Source organism: Cuculus canorus, chromosome 2 (genome assembly GCF_017976375.1).
Source record: "Cuculus canorus isolate bCucCan1 chromosome 2, bCucCan1.pri, whole genome shotgun sequence".
Taxonomy (NCBI): Eukaryota; Metazoa; Chordata; class Aves; order Cuculiformes; family Cuculidae; genus Cuculus; species Cuculus canorus.
In genome coordinates, this window is record NC_071402.1 from 107,159,350 (window position 1) to 107,179,765 (window position 20,416).

Consider the following 20,416-nt stretch of genomic DNA (forward strand, 5'->3'; position numbering starts at 1 on the left):
AGGGGACGGGACGAGGGGGAATGGCCTCAAGCTGTGCCTGGGGAGGTTCAGACTGGATATTAGGAAACAATTTTTCACAGAAAGGGTCATTGGACACTGGAACAGGCTGCCCAGGGAGGGGTTTGTCCTTGGTAGATGGGTAGACGAGGTGCTCAGGGACATGGTTTAGTGGCAGATTGGAATGGTTGGACTCAATGATCCAAGAGGTCTTTTCCAACCTAGTGATTCTATGAGTCTAAGGCGGAAGGAGGACAACCCCCTTTCCAAACTACATTTCCCAGAGTGCCTCGCCAGCCGCCTTCCTGCCCCTCCGCCCCGTGACGGCTTCGGCCGCGCCATGGCGGAAGCGGAGCCGCAGGTACTGCCCGCGGGGCGCGCGCCGGCCGGACCCCGGGGGTGGGGGCGCGGGAAAAGGGGTGAACCTGGCGGGGCTGAGCGGGGGCGAGGGGCGCCTCTGTACAAGGGCAGGGAGTGATGGGAATGGCTTATTAGAAGGGGGAAGGTTTAGATTGGCTATTAGGAGGGTATTCTTCACTATGAGAGTGGTGAGGCACTGGCACAGGTTGCCCAGGGTAGCTGTGGATGCCCCATCCCTGGAGGTGCTTAAGGCCATGTTGGATGAGGCTTGAAGCAACCTGACCCAGTGGAATGTCCCTGCCCACGGCAGGGGGGTTGGAACTAGATGATCTTTAAGGTCCCTTCCAACCCAAACTATTCTATGATTCTAAGAATTTTTTGACTGTGAGGTTGGTGAGTCCCTGGCGCAGATTGCTCAGAGAATTGGTGCATGCCCCTTCTCTGGAGATGTTCAAGGCCAAACCAGACGAAGCTTTGAACAGCCTGATCCAGTGGGAGGTGTTGGGACTGGAGGTCTCTTCCAGCCAGGGAAGGTTGCCCAGGAAAGTTGTGGATGCCCCATCCCTGGAGGTCTTCAAAGCCAAGTTGGATGAGGCTTGGACCAACTTCATTCCGTAGGAGGTGCCCCTGCCCATGGCAGGGGCCTTGGAAATAGATGATTTAAGGTCCCTTCCAACCCAAACCATTCTATGATTCTGAAGTCTTTCTGTCTCGACTTCTCCTGCCTGAGGGAAGAATATAGTGGAGTTCCCAGTCCTTCCAGAGACTTTCTCACTGTTTCTTTGACGAGCCAGGACTCTGTGACACAGAGCTAAGCTGTGTGGTGCTTGTCCACCTTAAATTTGTAAAGGTGGGAGAGTCTTAGAATGATCTCAATTAGTCTCCTTAATCAGAGATTGGAGTCTGGTTTCTTCCTTCCCTCTTGTCAGGGGTTTTGTTGAGAAGGGCTGGTTTATTCCAGGGAGGCTTCATCCCCTGGTTTGGGGAGTTTTTTAACTGGCAGCATTTGAAAAAAATCAGGATAAAACCAACTTTGACAAAGTCATCTCATCTTCTTTAATAATAATATAAGACATTAAAATAATCTGTGTTTTGCTCTCTTTGGACTACCATAGAAAAGTTACCTTGTTAATTTCTGTTTATTTCCCCTGGGAAGCATGCACACCCCTAGTGAAAGGGATGTGTATTTTGTGCTTGTAGGTTTTGCTGAAGCCCAAGTTTCATGGTTTTCCCCTCCCTGCAGCTTTAAGTTATGGGCCTGTATATATATAGTGGGCGGCACGTGATGTTTGTAAAGGCAGGGAAGGGCAAACCCTGTATTCATCACATTGGAAAGCCAGCTTAAGTGTTTGCTGAGTTGGATCCGCTGAGTGAGAGATTATAATGGTGAGAAATTACTTCACATTTCTGCGAGTTCTTCATCCATGTTCCTTTTCTCTGTTCTTAGTCTACTTAAGCACCAGCATTTACCACCTGGTTGAGGTGTACTGCTGATTTTCCCCTAGAGTCTCAGAACTACCACTGACAGCTATTCCTACATGATTTCATATTCTGGTCATCTACAAATCCCTGTTGAAAGATTTCCTTTTCACGGTTACACAGCTACTAAAAGATAGAAGTAGGGGATAATTTACTCTGTTCATGTGTTTGGAGGGAGAGGAGGGGAACCTAACAAAACCCCGTGGCAGTCATAACTGCAGTTTACTCTTCCAGTTTGCTTGTATCAGTGGGAACTTGGGTAAAAAGCTTTCCATAGTAAGTTGCTAGTGAAGTGATTTAGTAGGTAAGTGTCAATTCTAAGCACCTTCAGATAAGTTCTTATCAGGGAACAAATACAGTTTCTGCATTTCTTTCCTAAACCAAGACTCCTTTGGAATTTTTGCATGTTATTTTCTTCACTAGAATATAAAAGCCATGAGGCATTTGCCTGAATTTGTTTCCCATTTGTGAAATTTAGTAGCTGCAGTTGCAGTGGCTTGTGAATGCAGTAGGGATACCAGGGTGTGTATGTGTCCTAAAGTAAAACTGAGTGATTATTTGAATCAGCTTCTGGTGTGCCCTGATTTTGTAGGCCAATATTTTTCAGGGATGCCCTTGCACGTGACAGCTTGCTACTCAGTTTAATCTATCCTAAGTGACTCAGGTGGCTCTAAGGATCAGCTGCGGTAACAGCAAGTGTGCTGTTACTCCACCCTGCACGTGTGTGAGTCTGTCTGTGTGGTGTTACGTAGTGGGCTTATCCTGAAAATTATTGTCACTGGCTTTCCCTATAGCTGTGTTCATCTGCATAACCAAAGCAATTAAAACCAGTAGGGAGAATGTAAGCAGTATAATTGCACTAGGAAGTCTCGTGTACCAGCAGAAATGTCACTTGCTGTAATTGCTTAATCTGCTTGGGAGACCAGATGATTTTTTCTTTGATGCTCCTGTTGATGCAAAATATGTGAACTGATCAAAATATCTAAATGGTAGCACTAGGAGTTTTGATTTATTAAAGCATTGAGTATGCAACTCTTGGTGTTCAGTAGAGAAAGGCAAGTTTTTTTATTACGAATCTAATGTATTTTGATATCTTGCATTGGACTTTTTATGTTACTCAGTCTTGTCCCATTGGCTGGCCGTGTGGCACTGGCAGTATTTTAGGTCTCTCCTCATTTGGTTATTGTTAAGTACAATTTAAGATGCACAAAGTTTATATGTAACAAGATTATTATTTCCTGAAAGGTAAATGCATCTTGTGAGTAGAGCTCATGAGACTAACGGGCAAACAGTTGTACTTGCAAAGTCAAACTTAATCTTGGAAGGGTGCCAGGATTTCTATCTTTCCATTTTCCCTTGACTTCCATGTTCTTTCTACTTGCAATTTCCCAACTCATGTTGTAATTATAGACAACACAGATAGCCTTTCTACCATATGTGTGGACCTGGTGAGAAACAGATGACAATAATCATGGTAACACTTTGTAATGAGATTCAAGTAGCGAGCAGAAATGCTGCTCTTCTTCTGCCCCATCTGCTGTGGTGGTCACTGTGGTCACTAAAGATGAACTTCCACTAATAAAAAAGAGGCATTTGCTTTTTGCCTAGAGGTCATAATCAGTGCATATTATAAACACAGAAGATAAATAAATGTGACAAACTAAGAATGACACCAGTTTTCAGTGCATTATATTTTGTTCCCTTTCCATTTCTCTTTAAACTGTTGGTAACCGTCTGTCTTTCTTTCTCTCTCTCTCTTTTTTTTTTTTTTTTTTTTTTTATTCCCTTCTCTGGTGAAATTCTGTATGTATTTATCTTACTGTCCAAATGCTACTTCATAAGATTTGAAATGCTGCCTTGTCTCTTCCTTGTTCTTTGCTTATATCATTTTTTGTTGTTAAAATGCTTACATTCACTGTCAGCGTATTAGTTGTAAGCTTTTATTGCTATTGATAACGATAAATACGTTAAGTAAATCTTCATTTTGCTGACCTCTTTGAGGAGGCATTGCATCAGCAGATTTTCTCTGTGGACAGGTGAGAGATTAGCAGGAGTTGACTTACAGAATTTTTTTGTAGGACAGTAAGAATCATTGTCTTACCGAGAGAGATGTTTTAAAGGTACAGTTGCTTCACAGGCAAGAAAAAGCCACACAGCTTACATTGACATGGGGATGGGAAGGGGAAAGTCAATACATGCTGGATTTCTGTGGAAAATAGATGGAAATTATTTAAGTTTAAAATAAGTCTGTTAGCATTTGAGTAGTTGAATACTAAAGCTGGTTTGTGGATTACTTGAGAATCCTATTATGCCTTGGAAGTTGTTTTGCAAAACTTGCTGCCACTTCTGGAAGGAGGGATGCTTTCACAGGGACAGGTTTTTCAGATGATCCAATCACTCTAACTTTTAGGGTAACTGACAATAGTATCACAGTCATCTGGTGCCACTTGAGTGTCAGTGTGACACTAGATTACCAGTGCCAGCACAAACTGGGTATGAATGGAAAGGCTGGAAGCTGAACTTTGAGTCACTCCCACTTTGTCTTCTGTTTCTTAAAAAAGGTTTTAAAAGTTTTATAAAAATAGAAGTACTTCTCAATTATATATGTACTTAGCTAATTTTCCCTTTGTTCTTCATGTCATTTTCAGGAAACCAGGTCCAATGAGGAATCAACAGATGAATCTGAGGTAAGCCCACCTAAAATGCTTCACGCCCAAATCTGTACTAGTTACTTGTCAGCATGGGGTAAAAAAAACCAAACCTCATAGTTTACTTTTGGAAGTTTTGCTGGTACTGTGTAGCAAGAAATGTTTATCTCAGTTTAAATTATTAAAAAGGTGCTGTGATTTGCTACTAGAAGCTTTTTTATATTTAGAACAGCCCCTCAATTGCCCCATTATAGTAAAATAAACATAGAGAGACAAATTCAAGTGCATGCACATCTATTTTGATCAAATGAAAATTTAATTGTCAGTATAATTATATATGCAGTAATACTACAGTCAAGTAATTATTGTGTTATTTTAATGACTTCATGGTTTAGAGTTAATCATGTTCTGTAGAGTCTTCATTCTTGAGATGACATTTTGTCAAAAATTTTCTCGTGTTCTGGAGAGGTCTGCCTACCCTGCTGTAGATGCCAGAAAAAGCGAAGCAGGATTAAGGAGAGAAGGGGAGCTACAGAAGGTTCAAGAATTTGTCCCTCAACAGCAGTATACTAACTCCAAACTTGGCATCCTTGAAGGAACCATGAGAGATCTGGAAAGAAATACTTGGTTTTAGTGTGGTCTGGGATGGCCACGGGAAGGAAGAAATAAGGATGGTCGAGTGGCTTCATTTGTGGCCACTGGCAAGGACAGATGATACAGACACAGTATTGCCTTGACAAGAGTGCTTTAACTCATTACCTATGTAATTGAAGGTGGTTCCTAGGCTTCCAGAACTTTAATGGACTTGGTGTTAGGAAGATTTTCTGTTCTTTACCTAGGGACTAATCTTCATGCTTGGGATCGGAGTTTAAGCACAAATCAGGCAGAAATACTGCTTTGCAAGACACTGAGTACCGGGGTGGTGGCTTTTGAAAAAATGAGTTCCTTGTGGGATAACTTTTTTCCCTCTGCCTTTCATGGGTGGCTGCCTGCAGTGGTACTGTAGGGCATTCCCGGTGAGAAGCAGAGTTTTCTTTGGCCCTTTAAAATTGCTCTGTGGAACAGCTGCCTGGCCCAGACATTTTTTGCCCTGTTTTATTCTGGATGTTGGTTTGTGATGTAAAATGCACATAATGACTGAGCAATAACTGAGTATTTAGTACGATAGTAATCTTGTCAAGAATTGACATTTACAGGATAGGGAACACAAATAGTTACCTGCTGAGATGTTTGGGTTTTTTTTCCTTTAAAGCCTATTGCAAGTGAGAACTTGTTTTAGTGGCCTTTTTAATGGCCTTTCAACATATCAGCCCATATTAAAAAAGTATTTACAGCAGAATTACTCATAAATAGGTTCCAGTTTGTCAGGGTTTTGTTTGTTTTCACCTTAAGTAAAAATAGGCATCATTCAGCTTTCACAAACCTGGAAGCCATACAATTTCAACAAGACCTTTGTTGAAGTTGATGTCTGTTTTCAATGTTAATTTCACATGTGTAGAGAAGTGAAAAGGAAATTTTCATATCCAGAATGTAGATGAGTTGTCTTTGAATACTAAGTCCGTTCTTTAGTTTCTTGGCACTACACAGGTAGCTGATGAAGTGAAACCATGTTAAAAAGTACTTAAGGGAAATAGTGAACAGTTTTCACAATCTTAGTGTTTACATCACTCAGGCTATTTCTAATGATCATTCAGGTAGAAACCAAAAGTAAGAGTAGAACTGCAAAGTCTAAATGTTTTCAATGTTTGCTTGTATTATTTGAAGTATAGACAGGGGTAGGATTCAACTGATGGCTTCACACTAAGCTCTTGAGGTCATAAAATAGTATGTTTTCTTTTGCGTGGCTGGTAGTTTGAGTACTCAGAGTTGTTTATTATGTTGGCAGTACTGAGAGACTCATCACAGAATCATAAGGTTGGAAAGGACCCATTGGATCATCGAGTCCAACCATTCCTAACACTCCCTAAACCATGTCCCTCAGCACTTCATCCACCCGTTCCTTAAATACCTCCAGGGAAGGCGACTCGACCACCTCCCTGGGCAGCCTGTTCCAGTACCCAATGACTCTTACTGTGAAGAATTTTTTTCTGATATCCAACCTGAACCTCCCCTGACGGAGCTTCAGGCCATTCCCTCTTGTCCTGTCCTCTGTCACTTGGGAGAAGAGGCCAGCTCCCTCCTCTCCACAACCTCCTTTCAGGTAGTTGTAGAGAGTAATAAGGTCTCCCCTCAGCCTCCTGTTCTCCAGGCTAAACAACCCCAGCTCTATGTCCTGTTTTACTGATTAAATATAGAATATTCATGGTATGGACTTCTAGACATCGTATCATCATAGTAATAAAGATTTTTGCATATACAATTGGTCTTGCACTTAATTTAATTTAAATTTTTGCTATAAAACTGAAAATTATTACTAATGGTTTGAGAGGGCGCGTGACAAGTTACTCTATAGAAGTCTTTTATTATGGGAGAAGGTAATTTTTCAATTCCTGTTTTTGAGTAAATAACGTCTCTTTCTGAACTGGATGTGTAAATAAAATATGGATTAATTTTTTTTTCCTGTATTTCTTAGAGTGCTGTGCCATTATTTTAGTAAAGAATCAAGCACACAGTGATTCTCTTCTGTGCAGCAACTCTTTTAGTATTATTCCTTTAGTAGCTCCTAGTAAGTAAGATGCTAGTTCTAACTTGCTGCCTGCTTGGTTTGTTTTGAATGACAGGTTTTTTAACAAATACAGGATGCTTATTCGCACAGAGTTGGTGTTAGAACTTTATAATATGTGTCAAATATGGGAATTTGCAAAAACTGACTGTCTTGAATGTACATCAGCTGAGAGCCCTTCATTGTAAGCTTGGTTCCAATTCTTGCTTCCCAGGAAATTGAGTTCCTAAGGTTGCTTAAGTGTTTAATACTTTTCAGATGTTTGAATTTTACACATTCTGATTTAAAGGTGTTAATTAACAGTGATGGTACAAATGTTCAGGTGTTAAGCAGACCTTTCAGTGTGGAGATAGCGGTAAGTACTTGTATGAGCACTTGTAGAAATGTAATAGATCTTTTCTGGTACCTACAGGACAACTTATACTTTTATTTCCTATCCTTAGATATGCTATAGCCTAGACAGGCTGCTGTATGTTATATTATGATGAAGGAGTAGTTTATCTAACACCACACTTGAATTCTCAAGAGAAAAAACTACCTGTTTGTTAGGTAATTCTTCTGCAGTCCTGAAGCACAATTATTTTCTTTATCTTCTGGTTTTGATTATTTTGTTTTGCTTCTTTGTCTTTTAATTATGTTTGTGAAGTATATTTGATTTCCTTCTCCCAGTCCTGTCTGATCATCAAATATGCTGCGTTTGGGGCTGAGCCTTAGCAGGTTTGTTTGGTTGAAAACTCCTAGTATAATCTGATTTCATTGGCTTATTTAATTTTATTTTACAGCACTGGGAGCTGCATGTTTGGATTGTCGTATTTGATGATATGTTAAAAATAGACAACAAAGTAACATGACTTTTGACTGTTTGCAAGTGGTGGAGGAAAAAAAAATCTGCATAAATTATGTACAACCTGAATTGCAATTCCTATTTTCAAATTAATTTTCTTTCCTGCGATATGTCTGTTCCTGTAAAATCTTGCTTTTCTCAGTTGAGCTGTTTGCTGTCAAGCACATACTTATATTTTGTGGACTAATTAGCAAAAGATAACACTAATAAATGTATAAGTACATACTAAAGCTTTCTTCAGTAGCAGTGCAACCTGACGGTAAGGCGAGATGCACAATGGTATTTTTCTTGCATTTAAGTTGACGTTGCTGATGGGCTTGTAATTTTGTCTTTGAAAGTTTTGCTTTTAATAAGAGAATCTTGTTATATTACCTAATGGACTATTGTTGAGTAATTTAAACAAATTTTTGTTTTAATTTAAAACAAGTTTTCTTTTTTAATTTAAGACAAGGAAAAGTTAGAATATAGTGCATGCATAAATCACTTGCATTCTGTGAAGGAACTGGTTTTGTATCTATTAGTTCAAAAGAAAGCTTGTTTAAGAGTTAACTTGTCTCCCTGAACCTCCATGCTGCTCTATACCATGTGGCTAAAGAGTGCGTTTGTTTACAGTGTGTTGTAGTTGCACAGTGTGGCAGTCACCATTTGTCCTGTACACTGTGAAATCTTGCGAGGTCATGGGAATGTTATTTATGTTTTCACTGTATAGGTAGTGTACAAAACATTCCCAGTGTGACTTAATTTGTATTGATAAAAGCATGTATTGCACCCTGGAAAATGGCTGGTCTGCATAAATTAGTAGCAGCTATCTCAAGTAACCTGCATGTAACAGAAAAATGTTTGGAACCCTGCCTCGGGGTCCAACATAAAGCTTCTGTCTCAATCTCAGTTTTCATATACAGGTTAATTATACTTTGTTTGTTTCTTGCCTGTGTGCCTCTGTGCCCTACCCTCTCTCCTCCCATAAAATGGGGCAATAATTTCCTAGTCTGAGAAGTAAAGGCAGGCTTTCAAGCCCCATTTGTGATTGTGAGCTACTGATAAAATTAAAGCAGTAATGTATCAAAACCCAGAACTTTCTAACTTGGTGAGGTATCAAAGCTAAGTAATAATCTTGGAATTGACTAAGTTATTTGTTAAAGCTGTTTTCTCCTTTCTAATTTACTGTTGAGGCAATGAGCAGATTGCCCAGCTCTAGTACATGGCTTCTTTACAGGGATCACCTTATCAAGAACAAGTGTCACTGGAATCATAAACTGAGTTCTATGTCCCATGAAATTATCCTCTAACTATGTAAGAAGTTTCACTCATTTTCTTGTAGGTGCTACACTACAGGGTAATTTTTCATTTATTTGTACTATTAAAGGAAATAACAGAAAGAAAAGGCAGGTGGGTGCATATGTTAATTTTCTGCAAAAAGTTATTAGAAATAATATTTTTTTTTTAGAGAAGTTGCATTGTTATGTGCATTGCATTGTTATGTGCATTGCTGGGTTTTCTTACTAGGTACTTGTGTGTGTTAGTCATCTGTGTTGCATACGTTTCCGTTCTAGCACTTCCATTTTTATGTGTCCTGCTTTTAATTTTTTTTTGTAGCCTGTTTTCCGATCTTTAATCACTGATACTCCGTGAAAGGTATATGTTTATTGATTAGTTATTTAAACACTATATTAATAAATTCTATGAGAGCTTGTAGACAGGAAGGTATTGTAGAAAATCTTGGTTAACCCAATGCTCAAAGAATCTGTAGTGGTTTAGAAATATCCCTAACTGATACAGTTTTACTACTGAAATAAGTAGTGGTTTTGTTCTTTAAGGTTTTGAAAACTGATTGGAGCAGGAGCACAGTAAATGTGTAAGCCTTAAAAAGATGCAACTAAAAATCCTTCATGCTTTCTTTTCCTTTTCAGTGCATTCCAAACCTTAGTCTTGTAGGTTGGGTCTGTATTAGGTCAAAGCAATTAAATCATTTCAAGTAAATAAAGCATCTGGTAAAAAAGGCTCCTTGTCATACTCTGTTTCCATCAAAATGTTCTCTTAACATAGTGTGGAGCATTGGGCTGGAAGAGGTGAGTTCTGCTGTGCCGAGTAGCTTTTGAAGGGCCGTCACCACTGCAACAAAAAATGGATGGTTGAGAAGTAGATTTGGCTTTTGTACCTTAGTCCAACTTGCTGTTTTGTGTCTCCTGTCTGACCTTTTGCAAAGTACTTCTTTTCATCATGTCTCTTTTCCTTATTATTGAATAGCTTTACACTAGATTGCCATTTTTTTCTCTTCTAATAGTTTTAAAAATATAAAATGGGAGAAAAATACTTAAAAAGCATGTTCTGTTTCACATACCTGAGAAAAGTAGCAAGAGATTGCTTCCCCCTGCATGGCTTTAAGTGAAATTGGCCTCTTAAATAGGGAGAGTGGAAGGAAAAGATATGTAAATTCCAAATAGAAAGTTCTCCTTATTAATGAGAAAATGTATCATGCAAGTAATTTATCAATTTGAGTCAGTAGGATGAGCATAGTAAATTATTTATTCAAGTTTAAGTGAAGTCTTATCATACATTAATTTGAAAAACAAGTTTGCAGACACTAGTAACCAACATTGTAATGTACATCATCAGAGGATTGACTTGGAGGAAAAATGGATTATTGCTATATTCTTTTAATATCTTCTGGTTTTGGGTAAAAAGTGTGTACTTAATTTAATGAGCTATTAATATTAACCAGGAGTGCTGTTCTGTCTGTGCGTGGTGGAATACATAAAAGTAAAAATGCTGCTGTGCATGCTACATAAATTAAATGCAATTGCAAACCTAGTGTGCTAACAGAGTATGTGGCTTTTCCGAAATACTAAATCTATTCCTTTCGATGGAATAACTCTCTGGGCTGGAAGAAGGAGGGTAGCAGGGAAATCCATTTGTTTATCATCTAGCTCTTCCACTGTATTGAGTGGATGAAATTTAAAAACTACTGTTCCCAAAACTGCACTGTAGAGTTTTCTTATGCAGTACATCACAAGGTGGCAACCAGGCTGCTTGAGTAGTGTTCACAGGGGAAACAAATGTTTGCCCAAGTTCCTTACTCAGCAAAAGGAAAACAGAAGTACAAATGTGTAGTTTCATTGAGATTTGAACTGTTTGGTTTTTTTAGTGTTGGAATTGGATTTGGACATGGAAGATAAAACGACCTATCTTGTGCTGCCCCTGTGTAGTGCACTTGATGTGGACGGACTGATCCTGTGCTTTTGAATGTTGAAATGGGTTTGAAAGTTTTCAGGTGTGCTTTGCCATGCCAAAACAACCAGTAAAATGATACAAATTGATGGAAGTCAAAGTGAAACCAAATTGTACTATGTGGACTTCTTGTTTTTTTTTTAACATGCCTCTTATGTTGATTGCTTTTGTGCATCTTTGCCTTACTTCTGCTTTACAACTTGGCTGGTCCCTAGCTCCCTCAAACCTGTAGAAGTGAATCTTCAATTGGTGTTCCACAGATATAGTGTGACATTCTGTGCACCGCAACAGTTTTGCAAAGAAATAAAATGCCTTCTCCTTTGCCTTTCATCTGTGTGTCATTTCATTCTGTGAATGCAGCCCATTTTGATACATATTCACAGACAGCTATATCATATTAATTCCTTGCGCCTGGCATGTATCTGCATTTTCCCAAAGAAGTCAAGGTATTAAATAAATCCCTGCAGAAAATGCATGAGGAGAACAGAAAACTGCTGTGTGAAATTTTACCATCTTAATCCATATTTGCCAATTTTACAGCCATATGCTGGAAAAGTATTGGTGATTTGCCTTTTGAGGAATCATAAAGGAACTGGATGAGAGATTATTCACTTCTCTTCCTTCACTGAACTAGCATTACTATATTTTTACCATAGAATTAGGGCAAAATATTTTCAGCAGCATGTCACAAATATATTTTCATGGTTTAGAAATTTCCATCTTCCTGCTTTTTGTTGTCTTGTGTAGCAATAGCTGCAGAAGAGAAACTAATTCTTGTACAGGCTGGAAACCCAAATAGGTTTTTAGTACTTATTCCAAACAATTGTAACATTTATTCTAAACTATATTAATTCTCACAAAACATGTGTTTGTATGGGGTTCAAAGCCTGTGCTCTTTTGCACTGTCCTGCAAGTGTTCTACAGGACTTTATCAGATCTTTTACAAAGCTAACGATATATCCTCCAGACTTTTTCTCTGAAGAATTTGGGGAGAATTCTAGGCCATCTGCAAACGCTTCCTAAGCATCAGGCAGCTTTATAAGTCCCCATAGAATATGCATATTTCATAGCAGTGTGATTGGAAGTCAACTATTCTGCTTCTCAGTGGGGTACCAGATGCTTGGATAAGTACTCATTGCTCCTATGTCAATTAGAGGATTTGTAGAGAAAAAATTCTTCCCAACCCACTGTCCCACAGGCTCCCAAACCCAAGACAACCAATCCATCCCCCTGATTAAGACATCATTTCGATAAAAAAATGACAGTTGGAGGTGGTTATACTTTTGATCAAGTCAAGACTAAAAAAGTAATATGTGATCTTGGCAACCGAGTTCTGCTGAGTATTTTGCTTTACTTTGAGTTTCTGTACATAAAGAAGAGAAATAATTCTCTCTGGACACTGCATTCTGGGGCCTGAGGGCTTTTTATGTTTTTAATTTATTATGTTTATTGTTGATTTTTTTTTGTAATAAGTGAAGCTGCCCCCAGCAGAGCACTAGAGATGTTTGTTTTTGCATAACAGGATGTTCTGTGAACCTGTATGTTAACTCGGAACCAAATGGACTTGCTTTTGGTTCTACTGGAGATTTTTATGTAGTTTGTAAATGAATAACTCTGAAGCTCTAACTAGTTAGTTTATTTTTTTTTCTTCTGTATGATAGTGACGACTGTTTAGATAAATAAAAATGGTGATTTTCTAGAAGCTAGTACATGGGTTTCCAAAGATCTGGCCTGTATTAAATGTCAGAAGTTGTTCTTTCAAATCACTAAGTAGCCTTTTTTTTTTTTTTCACTTTTTAGCAGTAACAAGGCAGGAGAGTGGGGGGGGTCTTTCTCTTTTTTTTTTTTTTTTTTTTGTTGATAAGATTTCAGAATGTCCTGAACATTATCTAGTAAAGTACAGAGAGGCAGAGCACTTTTAATGGCCTTTAAGTTAGGAGGAAATGAGCTAATTTAACATTTTTGTTATAATCTCTGAAATCAAGAAAGCATGGAAGAAAAAAGGAAATTAGCTATGGTTGGTTGGTTGTTGTGTCATCTTTTTTTCAAGACATGACCTTTTAGGAAAGCCTATGACACCAGCGCCTTGTTGCAGTGGATTGTGAGTATAGCTCCTTTGAAATTGCTTGAGTGATGGACCTCAACTATCTTTACATTCAAGTTTAAATGCTTTGCAGGGTCAAAGCATCCAGGCATAAACAAGGTTGGAATGGCGACCTGTAGTAATTGGAATTCTAGCTGGGACTGGACAGAAGATGTGCAGTAAAGAGAAAGGGCACTTGCCTTGTAATGTATGCGCCATTTATTTCCATAAAGGCTTTGAAAAACTTGGAGGGTAAATCGTGCAGGAAGGATGACACTTAGCTGTCGGTGCCCGTAACATAATTAGAGTATCCACAATCAGTAGACGATGTAGTTCATCTGACAGACTGTCCTGTGGGCAGATCCTCTGCTGCAGGAGCAAATGTGGGCTAATGGAATAACTCCATGGATCCTACCCGTGGATACCTTCTGGAAATTTTCTTCTCAAGGACTGATTTTAGGTTCTTCTTGCAATTCCACTGCGGTTGTTCCTGTAGGCAAAGCTGAGGAAGACAAGACAAAATATCTGAAGAAAGTTGCAAACCTGCGTCCAGAAAGGCAGATAAGCAGCCCCCGCAGTGGCACTGGCCTTTTGAGAGCGTAATGCACATTTACAGGTCACGTTAGTTTTGTAAACCTGCTCCAGAAGAAGTGTTGGTACCAAGCTTCGGACCCACTACACGTTAGGTGTGCGAACAAGAATTTGCTTTCAATTCATAAGTTCAGCAATGACAAATAGAAGAGCTTTTATTTTGAGGGAATTTGTACAAGTCTGACTAGTTAATTAGAGTACTTTGTTCAATTGGAAATGTGCTTTCAGAGGAAGTGTTTATGGCAACCTGTTCTTTCCTGCAATTTGAGTCTTGGCTTCAGGAGTAAAAGGCAAGTACTAAAGACTAAGACTATATGGAATATTGAGACTAAATGATGATTTAGTTTCAGTTTAGCATCCCTGTGATTGAAAAATGGTCATTATTTGTTTTGCACTACCACAGAGGTAACTTTGTCCAGTCAGCTCTGTGAGTCTCTTCCCTTTCAGAATTTATTGCTGCCATGTGTGGACCGCTTTACACATTTTATGCAGTATATATTTCTTTTTGTGTTAATATATTTGTCAAGAATTTTGAAATTCAGTGTTTGGCTTGTTTTGGTTTGCCTTTTTTTTTAAAGGCAGAAAATACAGAAGAATTACTAAGCGGTGGGACAAGAAGCAGTAATAAAAAATTTATTTTCAAATGTTTTGAATCCTCTAGGATATTTTAAAGGACTTGTCTTTAATTAAAAGTGCCATACGCTTAGTAAAAATCCATGTTTGTTGAGAAATTGATTTCTCCCCCCCCACCTTAAAAAAGGAAAGCTGTGAGTTTTCTTGTATGGGGTAAATGTCACTCTGTTTATATCTTAGCTTTACTGCAAGTCAGGACTTGTACTGTTCCTCTAGGTTGTCATAGAAACGCAGCTAACTGTCATTTCGACTCAGATTGCTGATGGTTTTATTTGTAGGTTTTCAGGATTATTAAAATTTAACAAAAATTATTGATTTGCTTTTTATTAACGCTGGCTTCTGTTTACTTTAGAAGTTCAGATGGCATAAAAGGTTTTCCTGCTAGAAAAATACCTTTAAAATGATTAAACTCTGATACTCTGAATAAGCGATCATCAAATGAATTTAATATGTGAAGGCAATCTGAAGCAGTAGAGAAATCTTGTGTTTTTGCAAATCACCTTTTTCATTTAATTTTGTTTTCAACAAGGTTCCCCCACCCCATTTCGTCTTTTAGCTTGACTTTTACTTAACATAAAAGATAGATCTCAAGAAAGCGTGAAATGGGTACATCATTGTGCCTAATACTTGAAGTTTTCATTTTATTTACTTTTTCTCAAGCCTGGCAGAATGCTTCTGTGCACTGACTCTGGAAAGTATATATATTTTGTATATGCATGTGCAGGAAAAAATTATTTAGTTTTCACTCTTAAATAACACAGGCAAAACTTATTTACAGTAACTTTATCTAATGGTCCATGGATGAATGCTTTTATGCAAACTACTCAAGAGACCAGAATTAACTTTTCACGTTGGTTGCACATTTGATGTCCGGACTCCTGCAACATGTGGGATCTTATAAAAACTAGATGACTAGAGTTCAATTTTTAGTTTTATGAATTTATTCAATGATTGCCCATGCATTTCAAGTGTAATCTTTGTAAGCAATGCATAAAATGCAGTAATGTATTAATTGCTGTAAAATAAATGCATGCTTCCTTATGCCCTTTTTCCATCACATGTGCATTTTTTTCTTTGACTTTAACTCCTCCCTCTACCCTCTAGTCAGTTATTAAGGGCCTGTAGGCACAGGGAATTTGGCTGATTTATATACAGGTCTGTAATTTGACATTGTCATTCTGTCTAGTAACAACTTTTTTCGGTGTTAGATTTACTGAATAAAATTGTTTCTTTGTGGACATTTTGACACCTCACTTCAGACTGCTACGTCATGGACTGTTGACATCCCTATATTAATCTCATTTGTATTCTGTCATAAAACTCTCAAATAACATTTTAGAAAGGCCTTTCTTTGCAGTGTACTTGTATAGGCATGGGGCTAAATATTGGAAGTTTCCATAGGTCCCGCATTGCTTTTATGTGCTTTATATGAAGGTATATACATATTATCATATGTGATGGTGGCGTGCATGGTAAATGGCTGTAATATTTAACTCAGGAAAGACTGGTTTTAGTGCTCCAAAAGGAGGTTAAACAAAATATGTTCTGTTCATGTTTCTCTCTACCAAATTTTTCTTTCGTATAATTAGCTACAAGAAAATGTTGCACAAATATACTTCTTCTGCCATTGGTTGATACTGTGTGCTTTTATTTTCTACTCTAGGGATTAGAGAGTAGTGTTTGGTGGGAAGGTCCTTTACTAGAGCACTGCACTGGCGTATCCTGGTTGCTTAGAAATGAAAGACTATTTATGTTGAAAACACTTGATGTGTTCACAAAAAGTAATAGTGAGTGTAGAAGACTGCTATTGCAGGTGTACGGTTTCCCAGTGAAGACCAAGGAATACGTATGGGTTTGTGTATGTCTATGCATGTAGAGTATTAGCTGAGGCTTACTGAAGCTTGTGAAATCTCTTGTACTTCAGTAGACCAGCCGTTACGGATAGATGCCTATGACCAGAGAACTGTTTTGCACCTTGGATTTTTTTTTTCGAAGAGATAAACATGTTCTGTGTTCTTTAGTCAAATTCCTTGCTTGTGTTTCTTAGCTCAATCTCCTTTTTCTTCACTCTGTGCTCTTGATGCATCCTTTGCATTTAAGTAGTGATTGGGTGATAGTACCTAACGTGCTTGAAAAGAAAATCTGAGGAAAGCTTTGGCATTTACCAGAGAGAGTTACTAACATCCAGATGATATAGGTGATCCATAGGAATATGCTGCGTCCAGATCCTTTTCGCAAATAGTTTTACAGCAACATATTTATACTATTTTATTTTTTTTTAACATAAACCCATTGGTAGGGTTTATACAATTAACTTTTTGCTAGTGGATTCTTTTTATTTTTCACAGCATTTTGCCTCTATCCTTCCTACAGAGGTGCAGCATCTTGTGAAGGTTTCGAAGTTTCTTGTAACCTGCATGCTTCAGCTTAAAGTTAATTGTGGCTACAGTGGCACTTTATTTTATCATCATCCGTTTTTTCATGTCCATCCTCTTTATATTTTTCTTCTAAATTGGGAATGACTAACTTTATGTAACAAAGTACACATGTACATGTTTTCCTGCTTTTTAGATATCAACTAAGTGCCTCTTGCAGCTGAATTAATATGCTGTTACACAGTCTTTGTTTGCACTCAGAATTTTGGAGTAAAACCAGAAATCAATAGCAAAAAAAGCACAACCCAGGCTCCCTCCAGTGATAAAAATGTGAAAGTTTGGCTTTTGATTGTGATGGCTGTTAAGAGATAGCAGTGATCCATCTTTGCTTGTTGCTGTGTGATAGTTTTGGGGTATTTATTTTTTTATTTGAAATAAACTTCTAAATGTTTGTTTTTTCTCTTGCACCCTTCTCCTTACACTCATAAAAATTTAGGAAGATGAGAGTGAGGAAGAACCTAAGCTGAAATATGAACGGCTTTCTAATGGAGTGACTGAAATTCTCCAGAAGGATGCAGCCAGCTGCATGACGGTGCATGAAAAGGTATTACTTGAGTGTGGCAGAACTTCTGCTTGATTTTATATGTTTAACTGTGCTTATAATGCATTGGTGTATTTCTGTGAGAAATGCTGCCGAATCTAGAGGTGCAGTACAAGCCAACACTAATATAAGCAAAACTCATGGTAAACCTGTGTTGGATAGTCACACTTAGTGAGAAAATGAGGTGAGAATTCAAGGCGCAGTCATTTGATAATTTGTTAGATGAGGCTTTTACATAAGCTGTTTGGAAAATGCTCACTCAATTTTAATTATGGACAATATTATGAACTAGAATTGGGATACAGATCCAACCTTCTTTTATTCAGAAAGGAAATTGGCACATTCTGTGCTTATTTGTACAGCCTTAATCACTGAAGGTGGACTTGATCGTGCTAGGGGCCAACTTAGCATATATTCAGGTCTGGAAGACAGCTACATTTCTATTAGTACGGTGTAAAGGAATGTTTTTACAATATTCCTTTGTTTTGGCTGTTTCTTTGGAGGGGATATCATTTAGCTGTTCTCTGATTTCAAAACAAGAAGGAAATGCATGTGCTCTAGTACTGGTTAGATTTGACATATACAAGACAATAAAAGGAGAAAGTGATGGGAAATTCAAAGTAAAGAAACTTTACAAAGAATATTCCTTTGTTCTTACAAGAAAGAAACTTCATATGTTTCTTTAAGCAATTGCTTTTTATTTTCTGAGTTTTCTTCTCTTTCGTTAATACTGAAGAACGTTTTAAAATATTGAGGAATGCTGAAGCATCTGAAAATACAAGTTAATGCTTTGTCAAGTAACTATTAGCTAAAACATAAGAGCTGTTTTCTGAATGTATAATTTTTCACGGCTGGTAATAGCTCCTTAACAGTTACTGTTGAGGGATCTATCTCTATTATTTGGCTGTATTTTTAGATTGACTTGTGCTGTGTTTTTTACTCAAAGGACTGTTGCCATGGCTCAAGAGACTCTTAAGATGAAGCTTGTATTTTAACCGTGTGAATGAAAACAATAAGTCTTTTTAAAATGCTTTTTGACAACTTAGAATTGCACAGATATTTGGAAAATGGGCAAGCATTTCGTACTGGTCTGTGCCCTGTTTATGTTACATGTTTTTCCTGAGCCTCAGGTAAATTTTGGAAGCTGAGAGATGAACAGGATTTTTCTGTAAGGATGTGCACGGATAGAGCTTTAGTACTATAGTGTCGTGAATAGGGAAGATGCAGGACAGCTGTTTAAATATCCCAGCACTTTTAGTTTTCCATAAAACTGGATGCACTGTGCATGAGAAGGATCAATATTGTTAGAAACCAGGTACTGAAGTCTTTTAGGAATAGGTCTCTTACAACAGAGAGGTTGAAAATTAAACTGGGTTGTAGGTTTTGTGAGGGTGTGTTCTGGCTTGGTTGTTGTTTGTTTTTTTCTTGGTTTTTTTTTTTTGGCCCCTGCAAGAGCAGGAAGAGCCCTGCTTAAGAGTCATCATTGGCAAAATTATACAGTACTATGTAAAATATGCCTCTGATTAAAGCAATTTAACTTTGCTGGGAATCCTGAAAATCTGGCTTCTGTATTCAGATTAATTTCCTTCCAGAATTATTTTTTTTTTCCTTTGCGCTGCTAAAGCATCATATTTTCACCAGGCTTGCTGTCTGCACTGGATGACTAATCGTCATGGCACCTGGTGCATTCAAGCAGGCCTGTGCAGTGGAATAGTCATACCTAGTTATGTCTGCACACCTGATGTTTTATTAACCAGTATTGATTTTTTTACCCGGGGGACTTTTTTCTTCCTGAAAAAAGGCAACCTTGCAGGAGTGAAAGGCATTGCAGGGGATGAATTTCTAATGAACCCCTTCTTCCCCTTTTTTGACTCCTTTTAATGTAGCTTCATATTTTAAGTGCCTGAACTGAAATTTCATTTTAAGCAATTCCATTTTGATAAATCCTTTTAAACCTTGACTTTCTGTAAGGTTATTTTTTAAAGATTGTGCTGCCTGACTGACACGCTTAGCAGTGCCTGTAAATTTGAGCATTTCATTATAGGTTGCAATGAAGCATGCTCACATGCAGTGAAATACAGAGAATTGAGGAGCCCAGACTATTTGAGTAATGCTGAAGGGAGGGGGGAATAAAAGAAACCTCTGTCATAAATCAAGTAGAACCGAAGTTCTTCCTTTTCTGTTTGGGTGTAGTTCACATGGTTCAATTAACAGCAGATCTCTCAAAATCAATTTCCTTCTTGTTCGTATCAAAATAAGTTTCTGATAGCATGTATTTGTGTGGAGATTTCTTTATTTTGCTACTTTTTTTTTTTACAATGAAACTGCTGAGATTTCCGAAGAAGTATTTTCCTCTTGCATGTGTTCAATGTAAGAGTGTTGCTGCGTGAAGGAAAGCAAACCCAGTGGTTATCTGTGTGCTCAAATGCACTGTCAGAGACCTTCCATAATTCAGCAGGATTTTACCCGTGGCTTACTGGTGGCCTTCTGCTGTGTCTGAATGTTTTGGTTTTATGTTGATGAAGGAGAATTTAAAATAAAACCCAAAGGAAACCATTATGATTGGAACAAAGCTGCAGAAATGATCCAGGAACTATTTCAGGTCTATGTTGGTCCTTTCTTTCATGCTGCATTTTTAATTTGCTGCCACAGTCCATCAGGCAGTGTGTACGGACTGCAGACACACCATTAGTTGTCAGTGGATGTGGGTCCTCATGACTCATTCTGACAGCTAACTTGGACTATCACAGTAATATGGGCTTGAAGGCCTGTTTTATTCTTTAGGTGCAGTTAAAATGAGCTCTGTCCGTAGAGGGACTGAGGTTTTTTTTGTTCAGTATTCCTAATCATTATTCCACTAAACATTTAGGATCGCTGTTCTTTTGGTTGTGGTGTCTTTGTGTTTGTGTAATCCC

At 38.1% G+C, this 20,416-nt stretch overlaps 1 protein-coding gene across 1 annotated transcript in view; it reads left to right on the forward strand.

The window, feature by feature from the left end:
* Nucleotides 1-269: 269 nt before the first annotated feature.
* Nucleotides 270-20,416, forward strand: part of VPS41 (VPS41 subunit of HOPS complex) — a 104,734-nt gene continuing 84,587 nt past the window's right edge. Inside the window, exons 1-3 of the mRNA XM_009568485.2 lie at nucleotides 270-358; nucleotides 4,485-4,523; nucleotides 17,397-17,504. Of these exons, the coding sequence (XP_009566780.2) occupies nucleotides 338-358; nucleotides 4,485-4,523; nucleotides 17,397-17,504 (168 nt within the window). The 5' untranslated portion in view covers nucleotides 270-337. The remainder of the gene's footprint in view (nucleotides 359-4,484; nucleotides 4,524-17,396; nucleotides 17,505-20,416) is intronic.